At 35.9% G+C, this 22,492-nt stretch overlaps 1 protein-coding gene across 1 annotated transcript in view; it reads left to right on the forward strand.

Annotated features, from left to right (window-relative positions):
* LOC121449229 (triadin-like) overlaps positions 1-22,492 on the forward strand; it is a 113,615-nt gene that overhangs the window by 80,742 nt on the left and 10,381 nt on the right. The window contains exons 5-7 of the mRNA XM_041653532.1: positions 11,703-11,762; positions 19,196-19,261; positions 21,813-21,869. Coding sequence (XP_041509466.1) covers positions 11,703-11,762; positions 19,196-19,261; positions 21,813-21,869 — 183 coding nt within the window. The remainder of the gene's footprint in view (positions 1-11,702; positions 11,763-19,195; positions 19,262-21,812; positions 21,870-22,492) is intronic.

Consider the following 22,492-nt stretch of genomic DNA (forward strand, 5'->3'; position numbering starts at 1 on the left):
GTTCCTATTAAGGGCATTAAGATTTGAGAAACATTGATCTGGACAATAGTTCCCACTACTAATAGTGGTTCTCAAGTTTCCTGAGAGCTTATTTAAATTGTAGATTCCCCATGTTTCCTCACTGTGGAAAATGAACTGATTCAATTTAGGCTGTAACTCAAGAATGTGTTTTAAAATCTCCCCAGATGATTCTTATATACAGTCACATTGATCTGGTGATGGGTATCATCAATTTTATGAAGCACATATACCAAACCAGCCATAACCTCATCCATATCCCTCAACTCCACCAGTGCTTATCTAATAAAAGGTAATATTTGTAATCACTTCCGTATGTCGGGTTTGTTGCATGTGGGGAATGTTATTTCATTTTATGGAAGAATAAAATAAACCCTACAGTGGAAAATGTGTTATCCTCATATTATAGATTTTATGAGGAATAAATGTGTTTAACGGTGTAGTATTTCAATACAGATAATTTGAAATTGTGTGTAAAAACCATTAGTATGCAATGGTGAGGCATTTTTTTTTCTGAAAAATTTTAACTTAACTTACAAAGTAATAAAGTATAACAAAATAAGACCCAAACAATTTTATATTCACAAGTTTGAAAATCCTTGAAGAATATTCTCTAGGATATCTGTCTACTACTATTTCTAGTATCTGCCCATTTAATGACAGATGATGGTGATTTAATGATGAGATATGATCCTTTTACGTTCATTATTATTATATAAATATATAATTATATATTATTTAACATATATATTGTTTTTTTTCTGAAAATATTCTTAATGCAGCTAAAACAATATCACTATAATAGATACCTACACACAATTTGCTTTATTTGTTATAAATATTGAGATTTCAGAAAAATAGTTCCCCTTAGAATTAATCAATTGGCATTACATATATAACTAGATTTGCTTAGTCACTTACCAAAATTAATCCTTGGTGTCCTAATAAAAATATTACATGTAGTCAGTCTATGTTCCCATGAATAAGTAGTTTAGTAGTAAATGGAAAGAAAGTTTAAGATAGTAGTTTTTTTTTCTGTTCTAATTATTGAGTGATATCATGAAAACAAATATAAGAACATTCTTTGAATGTTTCAATCTTCAAAACAATTTAATAAATTTTTCTCATCTTGATTCAAAGTTTGGTAATAGATTATCCTTTCAAGTTTGAGTCTGTCTTAAGAAATCTTGAAATGTTTTCATTTGAATTTATTGGCAGTGTGTCAATATCACAGATAAAGAATGCATATTTTAATATGGCCACATAAGAATCAGACAAGATTGACACATAGGACCCCAAAAATCTTTGTTATGGTCATAAATAGGTAAAAATAATTCATCATGGAAAATATATAAAACATGAGAGAATAACTTAGAAAATGGACTTTAAATATGATAGTTTTCAAGTACAATTTACTACAAACCATTTTCACTAACAGTGGTTCTGTTCATTGTCAACTTTATCACTTTTGGGACCCATGGCCTCAGTTCCCAACTTCTAAGATTAAAAACCTTAGAAAAAGTTACTGGCCTGATGATTGCCATTGGCATTGAGTTCATATAGGTTTGTTAAAGGTCAACAAAACATCTTGAACAGGCAAGATGACCATGTCAAAAAAGTGGATTGTTACTTCAAATCTATGGAACTCCAAAAATTCTAACTATTGATTAATTTGATATTTCAACGGGACATGCAGCATACATCATGAGAAGCTGCAAGTCATTCCTGAAATTCACACCTTAAACCACCCACAGGTCCACTAAAATCTATTCTTACATCTTAGATGAATAGTATAAATACATTTACCAAATGCAGGAATTTTACAATCCATACATAAAAACACTTTTTATTATTAAAAATGAAATATTATTATATCATGTAAATATTAGGTCAATGAGAAGGTAGAGGTACTGAAATGTTTTAATCAACTTTAGGACATATTAATAAACACACACTAGTAAAAATATTAGAGCACAAAAGGAATACAGATTTTGGAAGTGGTTGAAATCTAGCATTCATTCAAGTTTGGTGAATAGACATACCTCATTTAAGTCTTTTTTTTTTTTTATTGAGAAAAGGAAAAAAAAGTATCCGCCTCCTCCCAGCCTCCCATTTCCCTCCCCATCCTCCCATCCTTCTCCCCCTCCCTCTTCAGTCCATAAAGCAGTCAGGGTTCCCTGCTCTGTGGAAAGTCCAAGGTCCGCCCCCCCCCCCTCCGTCTATGTCTAGGAAGGTGAACATCCAAACTGGCTAGGCTCCCACAAAGCCAGAACATGAAGTAGGGTCAAAACCCCGTGCCATTGTCCTTGGCTTCTCATCAGCCCTCATTGTTCGCCATATTCAGAGAGTCCGGTTTTATCCCATGCTTTTTCACAGTCCAGCTGGCCTTGGTGAGCTCCCAATAGATCAGCCCCCTTGTCTCAGTGGGTGGGTGCACCCCTCGTGGTCCCGACTTCCTTGCTCATGTTCTCTCTCCTTCTGCTCTTCATTGGGACCTTGGGAGCTCAGACCAGCGCTCCAGTGTGGGTCTCTGTCTCCATCTCCATCCATCACCAGATGAAGGTTCTATGGTGGTATGCAAGATATTCGTCAGTATTGCTATAGGATAGGGTCATTTCAGGTTGCCTATTCTCAGCTGCCCAAGGAACTAACTGGGGACATCTCCATGGGCTCCTGGGAGGCACTCTAGGGTCAAGTCTCTTGCCAACCCTAAAGTTAAAAATTTAACTAAAAATTAAACTAAATTAAAATTAAATTAAATTAAATTAAAATTAAACTAAAAATTGTGGTTCCGCGCTCCCCTGTCCAACTTTCCTTTATCCCAATCCTCCTTTTTCCCCAAGTTCCCCCCCTCCTTCCCTTCTAACTTTTCTCTCCCATTCTCCCCTTACCCCCATCCCACCCCACCCCCAAGATCTCAATTTTCTCCCCGGCAATTTTGTCTACTTCCCATAGCCAAGAGGATAACTGTATGTTTTTCCTTGGGTTCACCTTCTTATTTAGTTTCTTTAGGTTCACCAATTGTAGTCTCCGTGACCCTTATTTATGGCTAGAAACCAATTATGAGTGAGTACATCCCATGTACATCTTTTTGGGTCTGGGTTACCTCACTCAGGATAGTGTTTTCTATTTCCATCCATTTGCATGCAAAATTCGAGAAGTCATTGTTTTTTACTGCAGCGTAGTACTCTAATGTGTCTCTGTTTTTTTTACTGTTTCTTTATTGTTGAAGTAGACAGAATGTTTGATTTCTAACACTTTATGGTAGATAATTAATTTATATAAATTTACTGTAACTATAGTATTACATAAAAAATATACCCTTGATTTTATTAACATTGACCTATTCAATGTTATGCTAAAAATGTTAAAACTCTATACTTTAGGAAAAACCTTTGAAAAAGTACTTACGTCTACTTTCAGTTACTTTATTTTATGTTTGTACACAGTAAAATTATGTAAGAGCTCTCATCATTTGAAATATATATAATAAATACATATTTTTATATTCTATTGATGTGGTATTCCCTTTTATACGCTGTGAATAAATTGATTAATTAATAAAGAAAACTGGCTTGGCCTGATAGGGCAAAAGAATAGAGGTAGAAAGGGAAAACTAAACTGAATGCTGGGAGAAAGAAAAATGGAGTTAGGGAGAAGCCATGGAGCCGCTGCCAGAGTCAGACATACTAAAACTTTGCTTGTAAGACACTGCCATGTGGCGATACACAGATTAATGGAGATGACTTAAATTAATATGCAAGAGTTAGCCAATAAGAAGCTAGAGCTAATGGGTTAAGCAATGTTTTAATACAGTTTCTGTGTGATTATTTTGGGCATAAGCAGTTGGTAACCAAAACGTGGCCCTCCTCTACCTACATTCTATAACTTTTCTCAGCTTTATAATATTTTAATATAATACATATGCATCTATTACAAATGCTAAAAAAGTTACAGAATACACACACATGTACACACACATATACACAAACATTGAATTGTGGCTCTAACCAAGCACTACATCAACAAGGTACATCCTCAATCTAAACACCTATTTTGAAAAGCTAGTTTGCTTTCTCTAGAAAATGTTCAAGTTTAATTAGTTGTTAAATTGCTTTAGAATTTATCATAAATAAGTAAGCTATTATCTATTACTCTTTTGCTGCCTTCATAGATTTCATAGATTAAATTTTTAACATAGTATATGTATCTATCAAGTTATTAGTTACTATAAGGTACTCACCCTGTTAGTTATTGCAATTATAATGTGGAACAAAATAGATATAATTGTGCCATCATCAAACATACTACTTAATAAGAAACAAAGACAATAATATTAGGATCATGATGATCATTTATTGTCAGATGATATCCTTTAAATTTTGACTTGTTTTAATGCTCAAGGAAGTCTGTGAGGTATGTTTTTGCTATTTTATTATTTCATTGGTGAGGAAATAAAATTCACAGAGCAGTGATCAGAATCAGATTTTAATTGTGCATGTTGACTCCAGTGTTAATTATCTTAGGCAGGTAGCTTTATTTAATAAATGCCAGAAATTAAAATATTTTATGGAGATTCTTTTAATAGATTACTATGTCTACATTTTCTTATCAAAATGCATTTTAAAATTACATTAGAATACCAAAGACTTATGATATCTTTCATATGAAGATTATTATCTTTAGATTATTGCAATCATGAAGTAATAAGTAATCTAAAGCCAAGACTAATTTGTATTTATTCTCAGCACTCTAATAAATTATTGTGTCTGCGTATCTGTTTTCTGTCAGTTTGAAATCTCTCATCATGTTTGACATTATTCAATACAAAAATTCTAATTGAGGAGAGTACATTTTATTATTTCCATTAAATAATATGATACCCAACCTAGAGTCTAAATAATTAGATCTCCTTAATTAAATTCATTAAAAAGTGAAGATCATTATGCTTTTTATAATTTATGCAGAGTGAGAGTATGCGCAGGAATGTAAGGCAAACAATGGCTCTTTTCTTCCTTCTTCCTTGTAGCTTGCTCTTCACCCTGAAAAGTCAGGAAAGAATTTGAGAATAATCAGAAGGAGTAAAGGGATTAGGTACACAGGAACCTCACTCTATAAACTTACCCTGCCTTTCTCTGACAGCATTTCAGACACAGGGAAAGATTCATGGAAGCCACTTGTCAGCATTATCAGTGACCTAGTGGAACAAAAGGTCATGTTTCATTGCTTCTTAGTCTATTGAGATAATGGTCATTCTTTTTGCATTGGATCTTATTTTATTCTACAGCATTATCAAAATTGGACAGTCATACACCTGGGTTGAAATAACCTTTTTAACCTATTAGACCGCAAAGCCTAGGATTCCCCAGTTACAAAGGAGGATTATGATTTGACCCTGTGCTGGATGTGAACACCTTTTCAAAGGTATTTGATATTTAGCTAATCCTAAACCCCTTAAATTTGGAGGGGAATCATGTCTTCCCCAACTTTCCTCTCTGTTCCTTATGTACTCATTATAAAGTGTTCTTGAAAGAATGTCTTGATTTTGAATACAAATTTGAGCAATTGTGCATCAATATCATGACACACAAGGGAGAGGCCTTGACATATATGCAGAAATTGATAGATAACTAAATGGGAGCCTTAATAACATAGACAGTTTTTCTTCCTTGAAGAAGAAAACTGGAAGTTGTAGGGCATCAAATTCCTCCATGTAATACCTTAAATTTTTTAAATTGAAGTTTCCGGTATTTGACAAATAGTTCATGGCTGGGAAGTGCTGTATGAGGCCGTGTATCTGGCATCACCTGTGAGAAAGACGTGCTTGAGAAACCGAAATCGGTAATGCATTATTACTCAATAAACAACAATCTGCATGACCATCCTTTCCTGGCTAAAGTGTAAGCAGATGAACTGGCACACTCTGCTGAGACGTCAGTGGATCTCCTGACAGCTGATAGCCACCGGCAGTAGGTACTAGTGTTGTGACCCATTCCCCGAGGAGAATGCAGCACCGCAATGTAGATGATTTAGATTCTCCTTAAGTTGGAATCATGATATACCCATCTTCGTCCTTTGTGACCAAAGAAACATAGGCACAGGTAGGCCAGTACTAACTTAGTTGTACTGGGTGGGGATGCCTTTAAACATATGCTAGCAGGTTTAATTGAAATTGAAGTCCCAAATTTAGCTGACGATGTTCTACAAAAGGAAAGAGAAAATTTCACCAAGAAAGTCATTGCTATCCATCTTTACACCTAGCTGTCGTGATTATATCACACAGCATGCATTTTATCTGCATATTCTGGGAGGATCTGCCATATCCATGAGTTTTTTTTTTTCATTTGTGTGAGACCAAGGTACAGAATTAAAAAGATATGGAGCATGTATTCTGAACTAGGCAATTAGGATTTGTCTTCTCTCTTTGTCAGAGGAAAATAAAAAGCTAGACTACATTTTTTGAAATATTGCCAAATTTTCCTCTCAGAATTATACTTCAAATTTATTTACTTTCGTGTTTTGTTAAGCAAGTCAAGTACATCAACAAGCAAGTCCATACTTTCTGTTTTAGAGTTAACTCCTTACAGAAGTTTGCAGGGTGCATTTGCACTCATGCCTTCTTGATCCTTGAGTGGTATTCTTTTAAGAAAAGAATTAACATGTCTTAATGGAGCTCAGTGTATTATTTTCATGCATGCATGCATGCAGCAAACATAAATTGCATACATCCATTTTCTCCTTATCCTAACACTATTCTAAATTCTTAATAATATCTACCCTACTCAGATTAAAGTTTAATTTCACAGACGTGAGAATGTAGGACAATACTCAGCCTACTTGAACCAACTTATTTCACCTAACACAGTACCTTTCTGTTTCACTCATTTTGCTGCAAATAATGGGGCTTCATTTCTCTTTATGAATGTGTACTACTCCTCTCCTGTCTTAAAAAGACTTAAATGCAAAATACCAAATAGACCTTATTTCCTGTCAGTGGGCGCTGAATGGTGTCTTTGATTCTAGTTTTTGACATTGGGCTCCGTAATTTTTCTCTATAATGGACTGTAGCTATTTCTCTATAGGTTGTAGTTTGATATTTTTAAGCCACATCTGACCAAAAACACAGAGCTCACAGGAGCCAGAGCAGTTTTGATACTGCTTCTTAGTCTGATCTGTGGTGGTCAAGCTTCTACCCACATTCTGGGGAAGTCTCTTATGAACTAGTGTGGAGTAACCAGACTTAGAAACCATCATTCCATGCAATATATGTACCCAAATTTGCCTTAGTCTAGGAATGTTGGGCACATTTATTCAGGCAGATGGCTTTTAGCACCAAAGCCTGCAGCTTCCATCATTTCCATGTAGGTTCCAGAATTTCTTCTTTATTCGTTTGCATGGTCTCCATTGGGAATGCCCACATGCACTCATCACATGATACACTCCTTTAAAGGGAAATAAAATATTGTCAATAATAACTTTCTATCATTGCCATATAAAAATAAGCAACCTAGCTCTAGAGAAATTCCCAGAAATCCACAAGGATGACCGCAGCTAAGACCTAAGCAATAGTGGAGAGGGGGCCCGATCTTGACTTGCCCTGTACTCAGACTGATGAATATCTTAAATATCACCATAGAACCTTTATCTGGAAACTGATGAAAACAGGCAGAGAATTGCATTGGAGCACTGGAATGAGATCCCAAAGTCCAGCTGAACAGTGGGAGGAATGAGAATATGAGTAAAGAGGTCAAGACCAGGATGGGTACACCCACTGAAACAGTCTACCTGAAGCCGGGCAATAGTGGCGCACGCCTTTAATCCCAGCACTCGGGAGGCAGAGGCAGGCGGATCTCTGTGAGTTCGAGACCAGCCTGGTCTACAGAGCTAGTTCCAGGACAGGCTCCAAAGCCGCAGAGAAACCCTGTCTCGAAAAACAAAAAAAACCAAAACAAAACAGTCTACCTGAGCTAATGGGAGTTCACTAGCTCTAGTCAGACTGGGAAGGAACAAACATTGGACCAAACTAGTCCCTCTGAATGTGGTAGAAAGTTACATGTCTAGGACAGACTGAGGGACCCCTGGAAGTGGCAGCAGGATTTGCCCTACTACATACACTGGCTTGTTGGGAATCTGTTTTCTTTGAGTGGATATCTTGCTTAGCCTAGACACAGTGGGGAGGGCCTTGGGCCTTCCCCAAAGCAATGTGCCTTTCCCTCTCTGAGGATTGCACTGGGATAGGGTGGAAGGGTATGTGAAGAGAATAGGAGGAGGGGAGAGAGTGGGAACTTGGATTGGTATGTATAATGAAAAAAGTTTGTTTTCTTTTGTAAAAAATAAATAAATAAGCAAAAATTAAAAGGAGAAAAAAACGAGCATAACTAATATAGTTTTTAATTTTAAAAGTTTCATTCTATCTTCCTTTCATACTAATACCTTAGGAGTAATAAACATCTCTTGAAATGACTTTTCTAAATCTATATGAAGACTATTTCAAACACTTGGCATTTTGCTTGTTTTAGTGACTTGAGTTATACCAAGTTCCAATCTTCTGCATAGCTTCTGTGGAAATGGCTAAGACAAAGGGAGTAGGAAGTTGGCCATGAAGAAGATCAAATTTGTTTTTAATCAGCTCATTTGAAAGGTTTTACCTCTGTGGTTGTTCTAACATTTAAAACTGAATATTCGATGCCCTAAGGACCTGTGAAGCGTGATCTTATGTGGCTGTAAATGACCCACATGTATCCTTTTAACCCTACTACCTAGCCAAATTCTAAAAGTAAGAAGGGAAATCTTCAAATTAATTTTTCTAGAATTTAATTCATTATCTCATTCAGAGCTCAAATAAAGAAACCCATGAGAAGATTATGAAGACTCATTTATATGTTAAGAGATTTCTTCTCAGGGGTCTTCTTGTGTTTGTAGAGAATAAGGAAGAAAAGGCACAGGCAGGATTTTGCCCTTTCCAGGAAAAGTAAGATTTCTTTCCAGAATTCTCCAGTGGACATGGAGAAATCAATCAAACTACACAGATTGATGCTTTTAATAACATTTATTACAACTTCCAACTACTCCTAGATACTCCTTTTTTCACATAATTTTGTACAATAATCTACCTAAATTGGCCCATTAATATGACCACGGGTGGTAGACCCCAAATAACATTGCTGTAAAATGTGATTAATATAAATATCTTTAGAGAGCTACTTTATCTTCTAAATTGAGTCCTCATCCACTTTATTCTTTAAAAAATATGAATTTGAACTTGCCACATAAGTGAATATGCACAGATATGTATCAATGAAATTGGGACAGTGATGATGTATCTGATATATTTGTATTTGATACTGCTTATACTGTATATTTACAGTAGTGATTCTCCAGTATAGTAAGGAAGTCACTAGTTACTTCCCGGCTGCTTAGCCCTGAAATAATCACACAGAAACTATATTATTTATGTCACTGCTTGGCCCGTTAGCTTGTTGACTAACTCTTACATCTTATTTTAACATGTTATTTAATCATGAATATATGCATCACCACGAGGTCATGGCCTACCAGCAAAGTTTCAGTGCATCTGTCTCTGGCGGCAGCTCTATGACTTCTCTCTGACTCTGCTTCCTTTCTTCCAGCATTCAGTTTAGTTTTCCACACCTATCTAAGTTCTGCCCTGCTATAGGTCCAAAGAAGTCCTTTATTAACCAATGGTATCCACAGCTTACAGAAGGGAATTCCACATCACCCAAGGAAGTTCATTTTGTGTGACAGGAAACGTCAAGACAGTTTTCATTGTCACAACTAAATGATGTATATGACACTGTGAGTATCAATTAGGTAGATCCAGGGATGCTGCTAAACAAATACCTTTGAATGCACAGAATAGCCCCACAATATGACCAGAACATATTCAACAAATCTAAGAAGATCAACCATGCTAAACTGAGAAACATTTCTGTGGAGTTGAAGATGGAGGCATTGAGGAAATGAACAGTATTGGGAAAGCCAGGCAGAAAGAAATCCTCCGTGATTTGTCCTTGTGCCTTGCAGACTTTTGTTTTAAAGAGATATGAATGAACTCATAGTCTTATTAGCACTGTCTGACAATGTACACCATCACAATTAGATGATAGTAGACAAATGCAGCTATGCATATTAAAAGGATTGATTAATGGTAGAAATTGAGGTAAGACCTTCACAGTTGTACATGTCTGCTTAAAAGAGGAATAGACATCATTACCTGTCTTTTCACAGCATATTGAGAATATTTGAATGGCTTACCTATGTATAGAAGTCTTCAAAAATATAACAAAGAAAAATGCAAGTTAACAGATGAGAATTTTAAATATGTACAGTAATTATTGTCGTAACTGACTAGCTGCCCAATAAGCGAGTTAAACACACAAACATCACTGACCTTTTTAAAGAAAGCACATGATATTTAAGAATGAGTAACCTTTGGAAATAACAATAACAGTTTTCAAATCCTCATTTCAAACTTACTTTTCTCCAAATTAACTGCAAATTCAGAATTTACTTCATTTTCCAAGGCTTGGCAATATATATAATAATTATGATGAAGTTATCGGCAGTTTGAATAAACCTGTGAAAATCTGGTATTTAGCGAAAAATTCAGCTAACTATGAAATGTACTATATATGGTTGGCATAATTGTTGCTTAAATACAATGCCAGATGTCACTTATGAATGTATTTTGGTGTCAATAATTCTAGGCTGTACTTCCTGTGAGTGGTTACAGTTCACTTCATAAATTCTTAATTAAATATGAAAAAGCTCAATCTTTCTTAAAAATCTAAATAAAATTTATACTAAAGGTTTTCAGTTTGTATTGAGAAGAATTAAAGTTAAGCATAACCAGAGTTCCTGATCATTTTCTGGAAATGCTGACAGGCATCTCTGTCAGTGTAAATTCTCACTTTTGAAATGGCTGATTTTGAGACCACTCAAGTTTTCCTATATTTCCATAAAGAAGTTATGCAGTAATTATTAAGAAGCCTCTTTCAAACCTCACCAAGTGATGGATCAGCCTGACTCCATCTTGGGCTTGAAAGTCATCTTACGGAAAAGACAAACTAAGCTCATTCTTGTTTTTGATTAAACCTCTGTTTCTCAAGGATTGGGCCACGCCCCACCTGTAACCTTAATTAGAAATGCTTCTCTACTGCCTGTGGTAGGAAATGACAATCATGCCTTTGTTACAAAGCCTCCTGTCACCCCTGCCTTTGTTCCAAAAGGTTTTTATGACCATCTCTTTTTATGACTACCTTATGACCACCTTGCAACCATGTCTTCGTTTCAAGAGGTATTATGACTAACTTGTATGCTTATGTTCTGCTCCTGTAGCTCTGGCTATTTTGCCTGTCAAATCTCTTCTTTAGAAACTCCCTATCACTGAACTATAAAAAGTATGTTATCTTCACTTCCAATACTGGCCTTTTGAACCTCTCCTTAAGGGGAGACAGCCATGTACATGAATTTAAAAAGCTTGCTCTAATTAATCTGTCCATGATGACTTGGGTCATTGATCTTTCTTTTCCCTTCTTTGGGACTACCTCAAACATATTAGAAAATTTTGTACTTTGTTATAGAATTTTGAAGTTTAGGTCCCAGGTATGGTTTAAATTTTATACTTTTTTAATTTTTAACCTATACATTCTATGTTTCTGCAGAAATGCACAAAGAAAAGGCTGAAAAGCAGGAGAAACCTGAGAAGAAAATGCAGACTAAAGGTACAAGTTCCATTTCATGCTGGTACTGCTGCTGCTCCTGTTTCTCCTCCTCATATTCCTTCTCCTGGTATTTCTCTTCTTTTTTTCCTCCTTCTCTTCCTTTCTTCCTTCCCTTTCTCCTTCTCCCCCATCTCCTCCTCATTCTTCTCCTCCCCCTATTCCTCTTCACTTTTCTTTTGAAAAGATACACATCTTTGTTGAAGTATCCATATGGAAGAAGAATTATTTCATGATTAACTATGTTTACTTTTAAGTTTTTGGTATCATTTTAATCAGTTCTTTCTTCACCAATTAAATTCCAGGTATGAGTGTCTGTCTGAGTAAGAGTCAATGATAGAAATCAAAGCAACTTCAGCATTGGTGAAAATCTTTACTTATAATAGTTTCTCTTTAATAAATAGCATTGTAATATTTTACTTAACATTCTTCTCTTTATCATTTTGTCTAACGATTCAGAGTTTACATTTTAGACATGAACTTGGAATACCATGGAATGCCTTGATGATCACTAGTTCAGACACGTAGAAACATTAGATTACATCATTGGGAATGCCCTAGCCCCATGCTCTCTTCACAGCTTCAAGGGATAGACTGGGACAGTAAGGTAATTAAAAGCACTGTAGTTCTTTTTGCTAGTTTGATTCCAGGAACTATGATCATGTGATAGAAGCATTTCAATAATACTTCCTTGCTAATCTGACAAGTGCTACTTTTCTGTGGGAGATCCATGAAGCCATGATATGTTAAACCTAGAGCAAACAATGACATTCAAAAGGAACAAATTTCTAAGCAATACAAGGTTTTGAAAATAGGCAGTTAAACATAATTTTGTATGCTCCGGGGGGCAAAATATTTCTCATAGTTATCATAGCTATGGGATACAGAGAAAAATAATAAAATAATTTCCCTGGAATAAAAAGTTAGTTTTGGAAAAGCTGAGTACATTGTCAAATAAATGAATGATTCAATCTCATGTGCAAAAGTCTGAGTTTAATTACCAAAGCCTTCCATATGCAAAATTAAACAAAGCAAATGTAATTATATATTTATTATATTTAAAACTAGCTAATGTAAAAATTAACGCTTACAGGTAGCACAGTTGAAAATATTACGTTTTCAAGTACTAGAAGCCTCTATTAGCTTACAATTACTCTCTTAACTATGTTGAGATGTCTGAGTTTATCTAAATTGGGATTTGTTTATAAATATACTTTATGTCTTAATCTCCCTATGAGACTGGGGGGGGGGGGCAATTACATTAAAACTGCCACAAATTACTCCCTGGTCCACTAAACTTGTAACAATATCATAATGCAAAATGCATTTAGTCTAACTTCAAAAGTCCTGATTGTCTATCACAGTCTCAACAATGTGTAAAAGTCCAAAGTTTCATGCAGCCTCTTAACTATAATCCCCTGTAAAATCAAAATAAAAAAGCAGATAACATACTTCCAAAACATAATGGCACAGGATATACAGAACCATTCTAAAATGTAGGAAAGGGGGCAGAGTAAGGAAATACTGGACCAAAAGAAGACCAAAACCTGATGGGCAAACTCCAAACTACAACTTCACATCTGATGTCAAAATGTTTTTCAGATCTCCAACTCTGTTCAGCTTTGCTGACTGAAGATTTTCTTTTTTCCTGAGCTAGTTCCAGTTCCTGTGAGCATCTCTTTCGCAGATATCCTATGCCTCTGGAATCTTTAAACTCTTAGGGTCTCCAAGGCATTTTATTCTTCAACTTCACAGCTTCATGAAAGGGCCCCTTTAGGCCTCCATTCAGGGACACTGATGACACTTGTCTGGCCTCAGCAGCTTTCCTTAGCCATGGAGGGAAATTCAACTCTCTAACCTATTTCTTCTATACTTAACTCTAAAAGTTAGAACCATGTAGTGAAAGCTGCATGCTGGGTCTAAGATATGACCCCTTCATTCAATTTTCTGTTTAATTGTTGCTCTCACTGCCTAAACTTGACTATAACTTGAACTTGCTCTATAGACCAGATTGGTCTCAAATTCAGGAGTATAGCAGACTCTGCCTTCTCATTGCTGGGATTGTACCACTATACCCAGCTCTAAGATTTTCCTCCCCCGAGGTTAACACTCTACTACTAAAGCCTTTTATCTCCTTGAACACAGGTCTCAGTTCCATTTCACTTTGTCGTGCCTCTTTTCTCCCCAAATATTTTCCTGGCCTAGCTTGTTCTTTTTCATTATAAGTCTAAAGCAGAGTTAAGTAATAACCACAAAGCAGAGTCTATACAATGCTCTTTTAAGATTTCCTCTGCCAACAGAATTAATCCAAAACTCTCCACTTTAGTCTGAGGCTTTTTCTCTGGGCAAGGGCAAAAAGCAGTTACATTTTTTACCAAAATATTACACGATCAGTTTCTAAACCACACACTAACATTCTTCTCCTCTGAAACTACTTGATTGCTGCAGTTCATCAAATCACATTCAACACCACTGTTTTCCATGCTCCTACTAGTATGGCCCATTAAGCAGTGCTTAAAGTATTCCACTGCTTTTCCTAATGCAAACTCCCAAAGTCCATCTTACTCCAAGCAACAACATGGTCAGGTCTAACACAGCAGTTCCCCACTCCTGGTACCAACTTCTTTCTCAGTTAGGATTTTTATTCTTGTGAAGAGACACCATGACCAATACAACTCTTATAAATAAAAACATTTAGTCAGGGTGATTTGCTTACAATTTCAGCGGTTCAGTCCATTATCATGACAGGGAGCATGGCATTGTTTAGGAAGACATGGTGCTAGAGAGGTTCTGAGAGTCCTACATTTTTCAAACAACAGTAATTTGACTGCAACATTGGGTGGTATCCTGAGCATAGTAGACCTCAAAGTCCACCCCTACAGTGACATACTTCTACTAACAAGGCCATACATACTCCAGCAAAACTAAACCTCCTAATAATGACAGTCTTTATGAAATTATAGGAGCCAATTACATTGAAACTAGAACACTTCATTTACCTATCTTTTTTGATGAACCCAGATAATCCTTTAGATATTAAACATGTTGTCATAATGCTTGAATTCCAGATTGATCAACCCATACTTAAGCAAAACACTGACACCCACTCACCTGAGATTCGTCTATGCTTGTATTTAGGGGCTAATGTCTTATTGAATATGTTCATTTTTGTGTTGTTAACCCTTTTGACCTAGAAAATTGGACACTGTTTCAGGGACAGGATTGATTAAGAGAACCATGACTGAACTGGCTACTTCTCTCTGCCTGAACCGAAAGGCAAATTTAACTGGTTCCACTTGATCAAGGTCTCCACAACTTCATTCTGCAGACTCCATAGTAACTTAGCAGCAAGATAGCTGGAGTGAGTATGGTGACGTTGATGAAAACATTTGCATTTTCAGCATAGCTCTCAGAATCCTGCTGTCAAAGTCTTTAAGCAGTGGGCTGTGGAGTGGGTTTATTAAACCAGCGAGTCTCCTGTAATAAAAAGTAGTGAGCTTGGCTGAAGTCTAAAATAAATTTCTCAAAGTCTGTGCAGGAGATTAGTCACCTGAATATATTTCTTGAATAGACCAACTATATCTGAGTAAAATAAATAATTCTGAGAGAGAAAGATACAGATGATAGATAAATAGATATATAGATAGATATAGATAGATAATCTATAGGTAGGCAGGTAGGTATGTAGAAAGACATAAATATATATATTTGTATATATATAATTAGCTAGTTAGATAAAACATACATAAACAAATATATATATGTGTGTGTGGGTAGGTAGATGAATGGATAGATAGATGATAGATAAATAGATACATAAATGCATAAATACATAGGTAGATACATAGATAAATGACATAGATAAATTGAGCTGAGTTTAAATGTTGTGACCGAGAAAGGTCAGTCTTGACAAGAGCAGTGATGGCGGGCTTATGCCAACTCAGATGCCAAGCCACAGAGCCACTCCAACTGGTGGATTCCATTTGCTCTTAATTATGAACCTACCAAAAGGTCTTTTGTTTCATGTAAATAATAGTGGCAAACCAAATAAGCTCTAACAGGTGCAAAAGCTTGTTTTGCCCTGGGTTAAAAGTACCTTTACCAAGATATGGCTTGCCAGTCTAGGTTGGTGGAAAGAGGCAGCTATTGTTTTCCATATGGGCGACAGGGTGGTTCTTAGCAGAACTGTATCGGCAAAGTTAGAGACTGTCGTTACTGTAACATAACATTTTTTATTTCACAGCAATTATTAAACTGGTGACTGACTGTTGCATTGCTGGATCTGAAGTCATTTCAATGCTTGGCATTTGCGCACACTCTTGCCAAAGTGTGAAGCTTCAGTCCAAACAGCTTTGGTGGCTTTCTGCCATTTGAACCTCTCCCTAGAGACCACGGGTCCAGCTGTTTCAGTAAGCTGTGTTGTGGAGCTAATTCTGAAGGGGGATAATGAAATTCCAGTATGTACCACTGTGTCAGTAAATCAAAAATTTTGATTGAAGGAACCAGCTTTTTCCCCTGGGTAACGAGAATGAGGAGTTAATATGCTAATTTGAGTTTGAATTCAGCTCCTTTGCTCTTCCGATTTTGTATTAATTCGCCCGTTTATGCCTGTGCACATGTCAATCTGGAAATCTGCTCTTGGTATGGACAGCCAGCTGCCTGAGGTGCAGAGGCAGAGCCACAGATTAGGTGTTCCCTAGGGGGGCTTTTTAGTCAGGGCTCTGAACACACAGCTTATCTCTCCTAAACTTGGTTCCCCCTAGAGAAACTTTAAAAGAGGCTTTGTTTTTGCCAAGAATTTCTTTTTGGATGTCAGCTTAATTAACAATGATCCAAAGAAAGAAAAATGAGGTGTGTTTTTTTTTTGTTGTTGTTGTTGTTTTTTTTTTTTTTTTTGGTGTTCTCTGTAAGTCCTGTTTTCCTACCCTTATTTTGTGAGATTTGTTTTAATTGAAACTAGTTTCTCAGAAGCAACTAAAATAACTATTAATTGTGAGGGGAAAATAATTTCAGTGCTTAGACATTCCAAGGTAAATTCCCCCTTCCTGTTTCTAGGTTATATTTAAGAAATTTTAATCAGCTACAAAGGTTTCCAGAGATTGAAAGCAAACAGAGCTTGAAAGAAAAAAAAGATATTAGTATCTTATAAAATATTGAAATTTCATATATTTCAAAATATTATTAGCAGTGTACTGTATGACAGATATTGATTTTAACTGAGTCTACAAAGGTGTAATATGCCTTTGTAATCTTCTCTTCAATGATTTCACCTGCTGAGCAGTCACATAAAAACATGGCACCATTATTGCTTATTAATATATGTTCATAGATAGTGCAATTGCTCTAGTAAATAAGTATAGATAGAATAGAAATTTACAGAGGAAACACTTGAACCAAGCCTCAAGATCCTTTCATGGAGCAGGGGATAAAAAATGAGTACATGTGGTTTTGGGAATTCACGATGAAAGACACAAACAAGCAGAGAGAACAGTGTCAGACAGGGAACACTGGTGTTCGGTGACACTACATAAACTCTATTAAGACTGAATGTAAAGTTTAAGGTAAATTCCTGACAGATGAGAGTGGATAGTAATCAAATGTCAAATCAATGAATTGTTTCTAAGTATGTGATAGTTCCTACTTGTGACAGATACCATGCTTAGATCTGTTACCCACACATGCTTTCTTGAAAAAAGTTTCACAAGCCTCAGACAAGATATTATTGTATTACGGGGCACAGTAATGTCATGCCCACAGCAGATACTGCTCAGATATTCTGAAATGGTCTATTTCTTCTTGCTCTCTGCCTATGTTCATTTCCTAGAGGTTTTTCACATCCTTCAATGTCACATCTACCAAGGGGCCTTCTCCAAATATGTAGTTGAGATTAGGTCCCCATTGTCCACACTGACATGCCATCCTGTTCATGTTCTCTGCAGCAATTACATTAAATGCAATTAACTACCTCTGCAATTATTTGTTTAGCATTCGTCATCCATTTGCGTGTTGACATCCCATTGAAAGGGAAGGAATTTGTCTTGCCAAAGATAATCTTCAGCTTTTGACAAATGTTCTCTGTACATTCCTGTGTAAATACAGGCTAGATGGGGAATAAAAGAGCAACAAAAATCTTAGGTTGAAGGAGCTTACAGAATGAATAAAGTTAAGAATTGCAAGAGAGAGAATGATGTAGAGAGAATGATGTCTGGTTCAAATTCTATATTTTTAGCTTGCTAATTAATAAGCACTATGAATAAATAATAAGGTAGGGTTTGAATCATCTTGGAATAAATAACTGGATCACAGCTAGCTAAATTAAGTTTTGTTTCCTTTGGAAAGGTGTGATATCATTATGGTCTCATTTTGATTATTTTAAAAACATTTAGTATGGACTCTTTTTGTAAAGTATTAACACATGAAGTTTATAGTCATTGATCTTTGTTTTAGGTTCAGGAGACTTTCATTTTTGTCTTGATAATTCTGTCATTCATCCAATATCAAAAACAGACTTCTTTAACATATAGCATTTGTGTGTGTGTGTGTGTGTGTGTGTGTTGTGTGAGTGTGTGAGAGAGAGACAGAGAGAGAGAGAAAGAGAGATCTAATTTAGAGACATTCTTTGCTGTCGGATCTACTTTTGTACTGCTTATGCTTGGATGTGCAATAAAATTATGGATCAAAAAAGGAAATCTATAATTATTTTTGAAGTTTAATCTAAGTATATAAACCTTTATGGCAGCAAAAAGGTGATGTCTACACATAATTTATAAGCTAATCTGTCATCGAATTATCTCTCAATCTATTCCACTGATTTATTTTTTTTGTTTTGTTTTTCCATTTTTTTATTGAAAAAAGGAGAAAAAAAAACAAGTTTCCACCTCCTCCCAGCCTCCCATTTCCCTCCCCCTCCTCCCACCCTTCTCCCCTCCTCCCACCCTTCTCCCCCTCCCCCCATTCCTCTCCCTCTCCAGTCCAAAGAGCAGTCAGGGTTCCCTGCCCTGTGGTAAGTCCTAGGTCCTCCCCTCTCCGTCCATTTCTAGGAAGGTGAACATCCAAACTGGCTAGGCTCCCACAAAGCCAGAACATGAAGTAGGGTCAAAACCCCGTGCCATTGTCCTTGGCTTCTCATCAGCCCTCATTGTTCGCCATGCTCAGAGAGTCCAGTTTTATCCCATGTGTGTGTGTGTGTGTGTGTGTGTGTGTATGTAAGTTTATAAGTACAAGCTGCTCTAACCAAGGAAGTGAAAGATCTATTTGACAAGAACTTTAAGGCATTGAAGAAAGAAACTGAGGAGTATACCAGAAAATGGAAGGACCTCCCTTGCTCTTGGATTGGGAGGATCAACATAGTAAAAATGGCAATTCTACCAAAGGCAATTTATAGATTCAATGTATTCCACTGATTTAAATTGAAGGTATTATCTGCTTCTTTCCAGTTTCACCCAGAGAAAAGGAAAAAGGAAAAGAAAAAATGAAAGACGGAGAAAAACCCGAGAAGAAAGGTATGTAGCTGTTCTTTTTACTACCTCAACATTTAAGATTTTTCCTTTGGCATTTCTCTTACTTACGTTTAGACCTTAGAGAATATTTTTTCTTCTAATATTTTTATTACATTTATTTTCATAGACAAGAACCTAGGTGGAATTTCAAGACTAGGGGCAATAAAGTATGTTAGTCTTAGGAAATACTTCAGCCTTTCATTGCGTAGCTGTGAGCTTGTTAGAGAATATTACCTAAGAGCATATTGGTCAGTTCTACAGGGGAAAGTTAATTCTTGTTATTTTGATTCAATTTCCTATTATATTACCATATTTGTTTGTTATGGCTTATTTATTGAGAAAGGATAGGTAAGCCAACTTTCTTTGAATCATGAAGATGCCCTGTGGAAACCACCCCACACTGCTCTGAGTTCACATTTTAAATTCCATCTCAACCCATGTACTGACACAGCCACTTGTGTGAAGTTTTGTGAAGCTCTAAAAGCTTCATTAACAATATGTATACAACATTTATATAATTAATTTTTAATGCTGTATTATAATATTAGTAGTTTATATTATTGTTCTCCTATAAAATCTAGCATGTCTTCTATTCTGACTTTCCAAAATTCAAAAATACATCCTAGAAAATTCACCACACCTGCACATATTTTCTTCATTCTTTTTACAAAGCTTCATAGTATTTAAAAGAGAATATCTTGTGTCATATAGTTTATTTTTATTTGTGGAATCAACCTTAACATAATTTTAGTAATGTAGATTTCTTCCTGTGTGACAGTTCATATTTCTTGCCCATTCATCCCCTAATGTGTGTGTGTGTGTGTGTGTGTGTGTGTGTGTAGATTCATTTTCCTATAGTATTTCTAATTTGGGATTTTCATTGGGACCTTTATTTGGGATTAATTTTGTAGTAATAGTTTCCTTAAGTATTTTTTGATGTTTCATGGGTTTACATTTTTCTTTGATCCACCCCACTCTGCGTCGTTGCTTTCTGTGAAAGAAGATAACGGTGTGACTTTTGCTATTGTTTGACTGTGTTGCATCTGCAGTATCAGAGCCGCCCAACTCTTGTGGTTTGTGAAATACTGCAGCTTAGATAGAAATATGTAGAATGGATGTGATATGAACCAGAGCGGAAGAGACACGTTTCAATATTACTTATTACATAATCATACTTGAATATTAGAATTGAATAGTTACTCCTTTATTAATATTTACTTAGCAGCAATTCCTTTGAATTTTAAAGCACCTACCTTCTTTGTCTGTCTCAGACCTGTTTGCTCATTTCTCATCTGCTGGTGACATACCGAATTATGAACATAAGATTCTATATCCTGACAGAAATCAAATACTATTGTGTTTCTTATCAATTTTCAGGATTCAATAGCGCTAAATGTTTTCTTTAAATAATTAAAAAGTTGCCCTCAAATTATAAATGTAGAAAATTCACTCAAATTGAAATTTCAGAGATAAAATGCCATCTGTAAGTGTTACTCTGTTTCCTATATGCCAGTTAAAGATGTTTATGTTTTTGGCTACATTATGTGGAAATGTTGGCATCTTCCGTGAGTGAACTGTCTATTAGAAATATAAGACTGTGCTGCACATGCTACTGGACTCTTGGGTTATCTTAACCGCAACGCTTAGACCTTAGGTTTTCTTAGTACATACAGAACAAAGACACGCTATATAAATTAGCATTGATGAATTACGTTACTAAATACAAAAGGGAAGATATATTTCAGGTATCATATAGGACATTATTAAAATAAAATCTTTATTATTTTAATAATCATTTTAAATTATCTTATATAGTACTGTTGACTCTCAGAGACGAATATTACTCATTAGGGATATGATTGGCCTGTGAAAATGACATTGATGTACAGCAATTGGTAAGCAGGCACTAGGGAGGCTCAGCATCTTTGCAATGTTTAAAGCAGCCCCTTTTCTTGGGGAACAGCTCTTTCCCAAGTGCCAGTTTTGCTCCTGTTGAGGAACACTTTGGTTAATCAGTCTTCAGTCATGCTGATATCTCTTGTTGTTAATGCTAAAACTAATTATTTTCACAATGTGTATATTGTATTTGTTATATAATTGTACTTTTGTAGGGGTTCTCGCCTGAAAACATTATATACTTTGAGTAGAAACCTGTAAAAGAAAGATATCAGATGTAGCTTTCAACATACTATTTGTTTGTATTGACCAGAGTCTCACTATTAGGCCTGCCTGTTCTGGAACCCACAGTGTAGACCAGGCTAGTCTCGAACCCATGGTGTTCTGCCTACCTTTGGCTCTTGAACACTTTATTTATAGAGTTTGTCACTATAATTAGCTACTCTCTAATTCATAAAGTCAAATTTTATAATGTATTGTCTGCGACTATTACCCACTGGTTACTATATTCCTAAGATGGGTTCCTCAGTATGATAAGCCCCCAGTTATTCTATGATTTGGATGCCTATAAACCACTGTAGTCAGAAAACAATTGACTTTGAAATCTATTAAAAGTATAAAGAATTTGTAATTTTCTAATGTTAATTTTTTGTTTAAGCAACCCACAAGGAGAAACTTGAGAAAAAAGAAAAAGAGAGAAAGACAATGGCAAAAGGTAACTTTTACTTTTATAACTTCATTCTTTAAGTCTTTTGACGATGAGGGTGTACAATTTGACTGAAACATGAATGTTTGTAGTCCTTCCTCCATCATAGTCCTTTTCCAATTCAATTAAATACAGTGATTTAAAATGGAATGTCTAAAGAATAACAAAACCGAATACACCAAAAAGATAGTCTCAAAACATTGAAGGAAAATAATATGTTCTCACATGTGACTGGCAGAATTTTGGTCTCTATGATCTGTATCCCATGGTATCATTCTCATTGCACTTTTGCAGAGGTAGTCAAGTTTCATCTAAAACTAGAAAAATGACCCCATGTAACCACTTACACACAATAAACATCTTCAATGTATTTAAAATCAGAGAATATGATCATGTTAGGTCTGTCTCTGGGCCAGAGCTTCAAAACCCAGAGTCTTTCTGGGATCTGCAGGGTGTGCCTTGGGTAACATGGTCTCCTGTGAGCCACTTGCTGTCAGAGGCTTGGGAAGTAGTAGTGTGCTGGCTAGTTTATGTCAGTTTAACATAAGCTAGAGTTATCTGAGAAGAGGGAGCCTCACTGAGGAGACAACCTCACTGGACTGGCCTGCGGACAAGTCTGTGGTCCACTTCCT

The sequence above is a fragment of the Microtus oregoni genome, unplaced genomic scaffold (genome assembly GCF_018167655.1).
Source record: "Microtus oregoni isolate MIOR12 unplaced genomic scaffold, Mior012 000006F_ref0000085, whole genome shotgun sequence".
In the NCBI taxonomy this organism is placed as follows: Eukaryota; Metazoa; Chordata; class Mammalia; order Rodentia; family Cricetidae; genus Microtus; species Microtus oregoni.